General features: G+C 47.3%; 1 protein-coding gene across 2 annotated transcripts in view; it reads right to left on the bottom strand.

The window, feature by feature from the left end:
* Nucleotides 1–254: 254 nt before the first annotated feature.
* SPI1 (Spi-1 proto-oncogene) overlaps nt 255–12009 on the bottom strand; it is a 124675-nt gene continuing 112920 nt past the window's right edge. For both annotated transcript variants that reach the window (XM_069623112.1, XM_069623113.1), the window contains exon 5: nt 255–2618. In XM_069623112.1, coding sequence (XP_069479213.1) covers nt 2302–2618 — 317 coding nt within the window. In that variant the 3' untranslated portion in view covers nt 255–2301. The remainder of the gene's footprint in view (nt 2619–12009) is intronic.

Below are 12009 nucleotides of genomic sequence, written 5' to 3'. Positions count from 1 at the left end.
TCGCCAAATACATGTGCTCCCTTATACCCCTTACTTTTCTGACGTTCTTGCCTCCCAGCTATCTGAGGTCCAACTTTCTGTCCAAGGTTTCTTTCATCCCCACTTGCTGGTGTCAGGACCACAGCCACTACTGTAACTTCCTGGGAATGACAGGCACATCTCCTCCCCAATGCCTTCACTACCTCCTGTTTGCTGCAAGATTTCTTGGCTCAACCCCAGATCGCCTTACGTGTTCAAAGCAATTGTGACTCAAGTTTTAGTTCAGCTTGACAGCTGTTTTTATTGGCATCAACGTCATGATACAAATTCACAATAAAACCTGAGATAGACCTTGGTAGAACGGTCTGAGCATGAAGCACAATCGATCTTTAATAAATGCCAGGCTTTGATTAAAATGTGGCAGCTCATAACCTAATGATCAAAGTTTGAAGCCTAGCTAATGGAAGCACCAGAATAGAGGACCCTATAAGGCAATGCAGGAAACGTGGGCCGAATCAAATACCAGGAAAAGAGCAGGAATGGCCAGGGTGAAAGACACACCCAAAGAGAGAGGCAAAGCCAGTGGCATAACACAACATTTTGTGTTAGCACCCAGGTTGGGGGGGGGCGTGCCGCAGCCAATCCGGTTCTGTAGATTGCAGGCTGAAACCTCTAATCTCAGCCTGCATTTCATGGAACCCTCAGGCTGCTTCCCTCGCCACACACCGACATCTTCTCCCCACCCTCCCTTCCCTTCTTTTTTCAATATCCCCAAGCCCCTTCCCCATCCCTACTTACCTGATCATAAGCTGCCGCAGCTTCTCTCCCTCTCCCTTAACCGGCCACCACAGAAATGGAAGAGGGGCATCAGAAGGAGCCCGCCTTCCATTTCCTCGGCGGCCATCTTGGAACAGTATTTTCTATGAATGAAAAGGACGCCAAGAGGCGTCATATTCATTTATAGAAAGACCCTACTATCAGCACCCCAGATTACCAGATTCGTAACCCGGTGTGCAAATGGTGTTAGTAACCCCTTCCACGGGCCTTACCGGGGGTAAAATCCCAGAGACCTCGTTAAATGCCCTCGCTTTTCTCGGGCCTTTAAGTCGGGCTGCCCGGCAGGGGAGGACTGGGAAACAAAAGAGGCTGTGGAAATAATGTTCAAAGTGGCGCCATATTACACATTTTCACCATGCCCAACCCTTTCCCTACGGGAAAATTTGGAAATGCAACACAAAATAAGCCCAGAGTGCCGAGGCCTATCAGGAAATCTCCACAGTTACCTATAGGCCAGTCCAGACCGGCTGCCGGGCCTTTACATCCGGTATAGCCCATGGAACGGGCTACTAATGCCATCATTATATGCAATGCTACTATGCTTTTGTACTGCACCAAATCACCACCATAGCAGTTTCAAAATATCAGTGACAGAAGCCTCTTAATGGGGGGCTGCTGAGATTTCTACCACCGGAGACATACGCCGGCCTTGGGTCCCCGAATAGCTGCGACGCCCTGCACAGCAGGGCCTGCCCCGGGAAGGATGTGACCAACACTGAAGGGCAGCAAGGCAACGCCATGCTGACACCACGTTATCTGAAAAAATGTCCAGCGCTGTCTTCAGACACGTGGAGCCCCCGGGCCCTGGCCGGTGAGAAATGAGACATACGTCACTCATATGGAATGCACAGTGCAGCCTGCAAGCAAATTATATATGGAATGACAATACATGTGCTATATATGAAAAAGTGGGCTTCTGGGTGCCAGTTTATAGCTGACACCTTTGTAAGCTCATCTTGGTGAGTGTGCACGCATCGAATTGTGGACTGTCTTTTCAGACCCCGTTAAAGGTCAGTGTCTTCGACGAGGCAACATATGAAATTCAAACTACCCTTAAAATCCAGCCCATCAGCACTGACATGTTTCAGTATCTAGTCAATTCATCTAAACCCATTTAGATGGAATGGCATTAGATGCAATGGTTTTTAGATGAAATGACCATAAACCACATGTTTCTGTCACAACGTGATATGTTTCATCACATACCCCAGACAATACACTCCTTTAAGCCCTATAGACGCTTGAGGTGCCTTTTGCACGTCTCACCATAATTACAACAATATTAATAATGTTTAAAACACAAACTCTTGACACTTTCCCATCTGTACTGCTGGGCAGTGCTGTCAGGAGAACATGAAGTCTTTCGTACCGAAATATAAGGTCATGATAATGTTCTCAGAATGGCACTCTTCTCACAAATGGAAGGCAGAGAGGCAGAACGCATGCATAGCCCGCAGCCATGCCCTCTGCACCCCCTCCCCACGCTTAGTGAGAATAGTGTTTCTGATCAGGATAGGCCTTGGCCAAGACTTCTGGGCTGAACTGGTAGGTCAGCTTCTTCTTCACTTTCTTGACCTCCCCGGTCTTGCCGTAGTTTCTCAGCGCCCGCGCCATCTTCTGGTAGGTCATCTTTTTGCGGTTGCCCTTCTGGACGCCCCAACGATTGGCCAGTGACTCCTTGTGCTTGGAGGAGAACTGGAAGGTGCCCTTCTCCTTGTCTACCCACCATATGCTTTCCTTCATGCCGCCGCTGCGCAGTAGGTCGAGCAGGAACTGGTACAGGCGGATCTTCTTCTTGTTTCCTTGGAAAGGCAAACCAGAGAAGTTGGTGAGATGGGGAAGAGCAGACAGAAAATAAGACCTTGACGTGCATGGGATAGAGAAGGGCGGGGGTCAGTGGGACTGTGTGCGGTGTAGGGTGATGCAGAGACAAGGTAAACAAAGAGAATAAAAATTGACATGCTTTGCCCACATCACTCAGAAATGAAACCTCATATGCTGTTTTCCGCAAAGCACTTAAGACCAAACTCTTCAACTAAGACAAGCACGCTAGTACGTCATCATCACAAGCCCCACTGGGTCTCCCCTAGTAGCGTCGATGTTAAGCTAACTTCATTTAACTGCCTTTGCATTTCTGATTTCGTTCCCCTGTAAACATGGAACCCTTAGGCCAGACACCATGTTATGTTTCCTGTAATTCAAATGTCTTGCTTTGTCTGCACTGTCCAGATTGTGTTTTCCTCTTGCAACTAAGTAAGCCCTACTGTAAAAGTGCCACGATGCCAAAGGGCCGCTTTGTGCGCTTTATAAATGTAAACAATAAAAATAAATAAATAAGGAGAGAGGGAAGCAGCATGATCATTAGGAGAACTGCAGGTGCTGGGAAATGAAAGTGGGGAGGATAGAGAGGCAGACGGAGAGATAATGAGAATCATGGATGATAGAGAAACAGTGGAGCAAGGGTAAGTGGAGAAATAGTGAGGAGCATGGGAAGAGGGAGAGAGAAGCACATGGCGAGATAGGGAAACACTGAGCACGGGAAGATGGAGACACATCATGGAAAATGGGTAGATTAGGAAATGGCGAGGAACGTGGGGAAATGGGGAGACAGTGAGAGGAATGGGGAGATTGAGATTTGGTGAGGAGTATAGGGTGATGTAGAAACTATACAAGCAAGGGGTGCCTGGCTAATTCCCTGAACTTCCAGGCGCCAATGTATGCATATATTACGGATAGACCTTAGACATGTTGGTAGCACTACCAAACCCAATTCTTTATTCATAGAATTCTTAAACAATATTTCCCATTTTAGTACATGGGATGGATGGACACGGGATCATGAGGAGAAGATACTGTGAAGGGCATGGGGACGGAGAGACACTGGGGAGCATGAGGAGAGAAGAGACTGAGATGAGCATGGGAAATGGAGAGACAGTGAACAGCAAGAGAGATGGAGAGACACCGGTGAGCATGAGGATAAGAAGAGACTGTGAAGGGCATGGGGAATGGATAGACACTGGGGAGCATGAGGAGAAGAAGAGACTGAGATGAGCATGGGGAATGGAGAGACACTGGGGAGCATGAGGATAAGAAGATACTGTGAAGGGCATGGGGATGGAGAGACACTGGGGAGCATGAGGAGACGAAGAGACTGAGATGAGCATGGGGAATGGAGAGACAGTGAAGAGCAAGGGAGGTGGAGATGGAGAGACACCCGGGAACATGCAGATAATAAGAGACTGTGAAGGGCATGGAGATGGAGAGACAGTGAAGAACCTGGGGTGGGGAGATTATGGGGAGAATACAGAGATGGAGACAGTGATGAGCATGGGGCTGGAGGGACAATCAGGAGCTCCTGGAGATGAAGAGACTGTGAAGGGCATGGGGAATGGAGAGACACTGGGGATCATGAGGAGAAGAAGAGACTGAAATTAGCATGGGCAATGGAGAGACAGTGAAGAGCAAGCGAGATGGAGAGACACTGGGGATCATGAGGAGAAGAAGAGACTGAGATGAACATGGGGGGTGGAGAGACACTGGGGATCATGAGGAGAAGAAGAGACAGTGAAGAGCAAGCGAGATGGAGAGACACTGGGGATCATGAGGAGAAGAAGAGACTGAGATGAGCATGGGGGGTGGAGAGACACTGGGGATCATGAGGAGAAGAAGAGACTGTGATCAGCACGGGGATGGGAAGACAGTGAAGAGCATGGGGATGGAGAGACACTGGGGAGCATGAGGAGAAGAGGTATCTGGTCTTTCCATCTAATGCCATTGCATATAATGCTATTCCAACAAAATGTTTCCATTTAAAAAATGTCCATCTAATGCATATTGTTGGGGGGCAAAGGGTTAATTTTTGTTTAGGTGCATTATAAAGGGTAAAAATGGGGGTTAGCCCCCCCCCCCCAAAAAAAAGAAACAAAAACAAAACAAAAAAATGCATTAGATGCACTTTTTTTAGATGGAAAATGTTCGATGGAATGGCATTATATGCAATGGCATTAAATGAAAAGACCATAAACCGGAGAAGAAGAGACTGAGGTGAGCATGGGGAATGGAGAGGCACTGGGGAGCACGAAGAGAAGAAGAGACTGTGAAGAGCCTGGGGGATGGAGAGACACTGGGGAACATGAGGAGAAGAAGAGACTGAGATGAGCATGGGGAATGGAGAGGCAGTGAAGAGCAAGGGAGATTGAGCTAGAGGAGCAATCAGGGGCTCCTGGAGATGAAGAGACGGTGAAGGGCATGGGGAATGGAGAGACACTGGGGAGCACGAAGAGAAGAAGAGACTGTGAAGAGCCTGGGGGATGGAGAGACACTGGGGAACATGAGGAGAAGAAGAGACTGAGATGAGCATGGGGAATGGAGAGACAGTGAAGAGCTAGGGAGATGGAGAGACACTGGCGAGCATGAGGATAAGAAGAGTTTGTGAAGGGCATGGGGATGGAGAGACATTGAAGAGCATGGGGGTGGGGAGATAATGGGGAGAATACAGAGATGGAGACAGTTAAGAGCATGGGGCTCGAGGGACAATCAGGAGCTCCTGAAGATTAAGAGACGTGAAGGGCATGGGGAATGGAGAGACATTGGGGAGCACGAGGAGAAGAAGAGACTATGAAGATCATGGGGATGGAGAGACACTGGGGATCATGAGGAGAAGAAGAGAATGTGAAGATCATGGGGGATGGCGAGACACTGGGGATCAGAGGAGTAGAAGAGACTGTGAAGATCATGGGGAATGGAGAGACACTGTGGATCAGAGGAGAAGAAGAGACTGTGAAGATCATGGGGGATGGAGAGACACTGGGGATCAGAGGAGAAGAAGAGACTGTGAAGAGCATTGGGGATAGAGAGACACTGGGGATCATGAGGAGAAGAAGAGACTGTGATCAGCACCGGGATGGAAATACAGTGAAGCGCATGGTGAATGGACAGATACTGGGGAGCATGAGGAGAAGAGACTGAGATGAGCATTGGGAACGGAGAGACAGTGAAGAGCATGGGGGTGGGGAGATAATGGGGAGAATACAGAGATGGAGACAGTTAAGAGCATGGGGCTCGAGGGACAATCAGGAGCTCCTGGAGATTAAGAGACGTGAAGGGCATGGGGAATGGAGAGACATTGGGGAGCACGAGGAGAAGAAGAGACTATGAAGATCATGGGGAATGGAGAGACACTGTGGATCAGAGGAGAAGAAGAGACTGTGAAGATCATGGGGGATGGAGAGACACTGGGGATCAGAGGAGAAGAAGAGACTGTGAAGAGCATTGGGGATAGAGAGACACTGGGGATCATGAGGAGAAGAAGAGACTGTGATCAGCACCGGGATGGAAATACAGTGAAGCGCATGGTGAATGGACAGATACTGGGGAGCATGAGGAGAAGAGACTGAGATGAGCATTGGGAACGGAGAGACAGTGAAGAGCATGGGGGTGGGGAGATAATGGGGAGAATACAGAGATGGAGACAGTTAAGAGCATGGGGCTCGAGGGACAATCAGGAGCTCCTGGAGATTAAGAGACGTGAAGGGCATGGGGAATGGAGAGACATTTGGGAGCACGAGGAGAAGAAGAGACTATGAAGATCATGGGGATGGAGAGACACTGGGGATCATGAGGAGAAGAAGAGACTGTGAAGATCATGGGGGATGGCGAGACACTGGGGATCTGAGGAGAAGAAGAGACTGTGAAGAGCATTGGGGATAGAGAGACACTGGGGATCATGAGGAGAAGAAGAGACTGTGATCAGCACCGGGATGGAAATACAGTGAAGCGCATGGTGAATGGACAGATACTGGGGAGCATGAGGAGAAGAGACTGAGATGAGCATTGGGAACGGAGAGACAGTGAAGAGCAAGGGAGATGGAGATGGAGAGACACTGGGGATCAAGAGGAGATGTAGAGACAGTAAATAGCACGGGGAGGAGAAACAATGGGGAGCAGGCATAAATGACGAGTCTGTGAATAGCATGGAAGCTGAAGAGGCCAGGAAGAACATGGGAGATGAAAAGCCTGTGAAGAGCCAGGGGATGGAGTGACACTGAGGAGCATAGGGAGATGGAGAAACACTGATCATGAGCAGATGGAGAGGCATTGCGAATAGTGGAGAGATGGAGACATGATGAAATGTGGAGATAGGAGAAGTGAGGAGCGTAGAAGGATGGTGGGATATGCTCTGACTTTACAAAGACATGTAATGGCCAACAAAAGGTTATGCTTCCAAAATGATGGCTCATGGGAATGCAATGCTAAATGTCAACCTTCATTGACTTTTGGTTCAAACGAGCCTTCAACTCAGAGAACAGAAATTGTGCGTCGCTTGAGAATGGTGAGTACCGCTGAGTACCACGCTGGTGAGTACACGCTGAGTACCACGCAGTGGTATGATAATATCAACTGTTATTCAGCGCTTTGATGCCTGTGGGTGAGTTAGGGCTATATAAAAACTAGCTATTATTATTATTATAATGGTATGATGAAGCCAGTGCAGTTTGTCACTGATCAAGGTCATGTCTACAGGTGTTGATCTGTGATGGTTGTGAGGGGCGAGGATTCCAATTTAATTATAGAGTACTAGTGTACAGGCCCATGAACACTGGCCAAAGTACATGTTTTCATTAACACAGTAGGATCACTATAGATTCTATACCTACAGCTCCCTCTGGTTGTATACGAACTGTTAGTTTTACAACTGTTTGAATTACAATTGACCTTTTCACAATTGACCGAATTGTGAAGGTCAATTATAACATATATGCGGGGGGAAACACCAGCAACCCCCCACCCAACCCAAAACTCCCCCCCCCAAAAAATAATAATAATAAAAAAAAAAAAAAAAAAAATATATATATATATATATATATATATATATATATATATATATATATATATATATATATATGCGTTTGATTGTGAAAAGGTCAATTGTGACCCTTTAAAATCGATCAATTGTTCATTCGAACAATTTTAAACAAACAATTTGGTATATACCGCTCCCTCTAGCTTTGACAACAGGCGAAGCTATGCAAATTGGACCACTGTATATCCTAAGGCAACAGCTCCCTCTAGCGGAGCATTCTGTGCGTTCGGGCAGCCTTTACTGCGCATGACGGCATCAGACAAACATACATCTGGCCATTTATTAAATAGTAAGATGGCATGAAAGAATATCACAAAGGCATCTGGACTTGCCAGGGAGAAAGGAGACAGTGGATATGTGCAGGCTGATGCAATGAAACCAAATTCAAAAGGAGGGGATTCTTGAAAGTAAAAGTCTAAATAATAGCAGGCAAAGCTTGAATATGCAACAACACGCTGACGCTTGCAAAGCAGAGGCGTAATGAGCCTGGAGTGCAGGAAAAGGCAAACGAAAGAAGGCATTGGGCAGCCATTTTACCACTCTTCAATCCCTGCTTCAGATGCCATTTCAGACATTAGGATCCTAGAGGCATGTAAAGAAGGCTAGCTGAGAATATATGCTTATGTAACAACAAGACATTATCTTTGTGCAACTGTACTGAGACGCAGGCACGTGCATGTGTTAAAAATCTCCAGGGGTGCTGAACCTGTCCCTCAGGGAAATCCAACCCTACGTGAATTCTGAATGTGCATAGGGGGAATTTTACACACGCAGTTGTGCAACTGGTGCCCTTTGATAAGTCACTCTCTGCATGTTTTCCTCTGCTTTTACTTGTGTGAGTGCCACTGCACATTTGAGCCTGTGCAAGTAAACATTTTTTCAGGGATGAATCAGGGCCCATTGTATTTAGTTTTGGGCAACAAATATGCAAAGGATGCCCGCGAGTTAGGAAACGTCCACAGGTGGCCCACCTAATTTATTATAGAGTCAACAAGACTTACTCATGAAGACATGCTAAAGCAGTTGGGCTGGTTTTGCTTAGAGGAAAGTACACACTGAATTCCCTGTACATGCCTATAAGAATTAACACAGGTAACGAGAACCCTTAGAAAGAGCGCGGGTACAAAGAAAGAAGGCTCGAAATGAGCAGGGCTTCATCATTATGCGTGGAAAGGATGCTTTACCATCCCAATAGGTGTGCTTCGGAATGATCTCCCTGACGATGTAGGCCATGGACCCTTCTAGAACTGTCTGGACCTCGATTGCAGCCTAGAACCTACCACATTGAATGTGCCTCCTGGTGTGTTGGGAATGCTCTGAAGGAGTGAATTTGCTAAACTGCTCTCAGGGTCGAAATATCCAGACCCACAAAGACATCTGATTTGGGATCAGGTTGTACTAATCCAGAAAAGATCTAGTATGACTTGCCCATATATGGGTAATTGTTAGGGAGCTATTACTGCTAATCCAAATGGAGATCCAGTTTAATATCTGGCTCTACTGATCTAGAAAGGAGACCCAGTCAGGGATTTTACTACTTATCCACAAAGGGAATCTGGTTAGGCATCTAATACTAGATTCCATTAAGAAGCTGTGGTACTACTTATTCAGAAAGGGTGATCCCGCACAGGACCTAGTAATAACAATCCAAGAAAAAATGTATCCAACATGGATCTAGTGCTGCCACGTTTCAAAGGACATCAATGATCCCGCCTCTGAAGCCATGCTCAGCACCCTCAGCGTAGGTGATCAAAGTCATGCGTCCTGCACAGATCCTTACCACTCCAAACTATTGGGAACTGTTGCGTACTGCCAAGGGAATCAACTGAGCACTGTTTTGTCCCCTCCCATGAGGCTGACTGTAGAGCTGCCTGGAAGCAGGATCTCGTCTTCCAAGGCAGGGTTAACTTCATCCCCTCAACTCGTTTTCTCTTTACCCAAATGGTCATCTCACCACAGCTTCTATCATTGGCTCCACTTCTGATGTTTAAGATTGCTCGCGTCAGGAGCGTCAGGAGTTTCCCATCAGTCTGGACCAATGATTTAACTACCTATCACCTGAGATGCTTCCTATAGTAAACACAAGTTGCTGTGCTTGTTATGTCTCTACAATCAGGACTGGGCAAGCCTTCTCCCTCTGCTGGTCATGATCCCAGTGGCTGTGAAGCAGCCAGTAAACAAACCCTCTGCTGAAGAGACCATCTCTGGAGCAGCCGGACCATGCGTGCTGGCCCAGCTAAGCTGTTGGAGCTGGGTCACATGCAATCATCTGCCTAATCCAAGCACGCTTTCTCCTATTCAGAAGCTTTAAACTCATACATCTGCCCTCTCCACGATGATCAGAGCACCCTTTCTCCTATTCAGAAGCTCTATACTCATACATCTGCCATCTGCGCGATGATCTGCGCACCCTTTCTCCTATTCAGAAGCTCTAAACCCACACATCTGCCGTCTCCATGATGATCAGAGCATCCTTCCTCCTATTCAGAAGCGCTAAACTCATACATCTGCCCTAATTCATACATCTGCCCTCTCCACGATGATCAGAGCACCCTTCCTCCTATGCAGAAGCTCTAAACTCATTCATTTGCCCTCTCCACGAGGATTAGAGCACCCTTTCCCCTATTCAGAAGCTCTAAACTCATACGTCTGCCCTCTCACCGCGATGATCAGAGCACGCTTCCTCCTATCCAGAAGCTCTAAACTCATACATCTGCCCTCTACACGAGGATCACAGCACGCTTCGTCCTATTCAGAAGCTCTAAACTCATACACCTGACTTCTCCATGAGGGTCAGAGCACGCGTTCGCCTATTCAGAAGCTCTAAACTCAAAAATCTGCCCTCTCCACGAGGATCAGAGCACCTGTTCTCCTATCCAGAAGCTCTAAACTCACAGATCTGCCCTCTCCATGATGATGAGAGCACCCTTTCTCTTATCCAGAAGCTCTAAACTCATACGTCTGCCCTCTCCACGATGATCAGAGCACAATTTCTCCTATTCAGAAGCTCTAAACTCATACATCTGCCCTCTCCACGAGGATCAGAGCACCCTTTCTCCTATTCAGAAGCTCTAAACGCATACATTTGCCCTCTCCACGATGATCAGAGCACCCTTTCTCCTACTCAGAAGCTCTAAACTCACACATCTGCCCTCTCCACGAGGATCAGAGCACCCTTTCTCCTATTCAGAAGCTCTAAACTCATATGTCTGCCCTCTCACCGCGATGATCAGAGCATGCTTCCTCCTATCCAGAAGCTCTAAACTCATACATCTGCCCTCTACACGAGGATCAGAGCACGCTTCCTCCTATCCAGAAGCTCTAAACTCATACATCTGCCCTCTCCACGAGGATCAGAGCACCTGTTCGCCTATCCAGAAGCTCTAAACTCACAGATCTGCCCTCTCCATGATGATCAGAGCACCCTTTCTCCTATCCAGAAGCTCTAGACTCATATATCTGCCCTCTCCACGATGATCAGAGCACACTTTCTCCTATCCAGAAGCTCTAAACTCATACGTCTGCCCTCTCCACGATGATCAGAGCACACTTTCTCCTATTCAGAAGCTCGGAGCTCATACATCTGCCCTCTCTGCGATGATCAGAGCACACTTTCTCCTATTCAGAAGCTCTTAACACAAAAATATGCCCTCTCTGCAATGATCAGAGCACCCTTTCTCCTATTCAGAAGCTCTAAACTCATACATCTGCCCTCCCCATGAGGATCAGAGCACGCTTCCTCCTATTCAGAAGCTCTAAACTCATACACCTGACTTCTCCATGAGGATCAGAGCACGCTTTCGCCTATTCAGAAGCTCTAAACTCATACATCTGCCCTCTCCACGAGGATCAGAGCACCTGTTCTCCTATCCAGAAGCTCTAAACTCATAGATCTGCCCTCTCCATGTTGATCAGAGCACCCTTTCTCCTATTCAGAAGCTCTAAACTCATACATCTGCCCTCTCCACGAGGATCCGAGCACCTGTTCTCCTATCCAGAAGCTCTAAACTCATAGATCTGCCCTCTCCATGATGATCAGAGCACCCTTTCTCTTATTCAGAAGCTCTAAACTTATACATCTGCCCTCTCCACGAGGATCAGAGCACCAGTTCTCCTATCCAGAAGCTGTAAACTCATAGATCTGCCCTCTCCATGATGATCAGAGCACCCTTTCTCCTATTCAGAATCTCTAAACTCATACATCTGCCCTCTCCACGATGATCAGAGCACACTTTCTCCTGTTCAGAAGCTCTAAACTCATACATCTGTCCTCTCCACGATGATCAGAGCACACTTTCTCCTATTCAGAAGCTCTAAACTCATACATCTGC

Source organism: Ambystoma mexicanum, chromosome 11, assembly GCF_040938575.1.
Source record: "Ambystoma mexicanum isolate Mex_15411 chromosome 11, UKY_AmexF1_1, whole genome shotgun sequence".
Classification (NCBI taxonomy): Eukaryota; Metazoa; Chordata; class Amphibia; order Caudata; family Ambystomatidae; genus Ambystoma; species Ambystoma mexicanum.
This window is presented reverse-complemented; position numbering and strand designations above follow the sequence as displayed.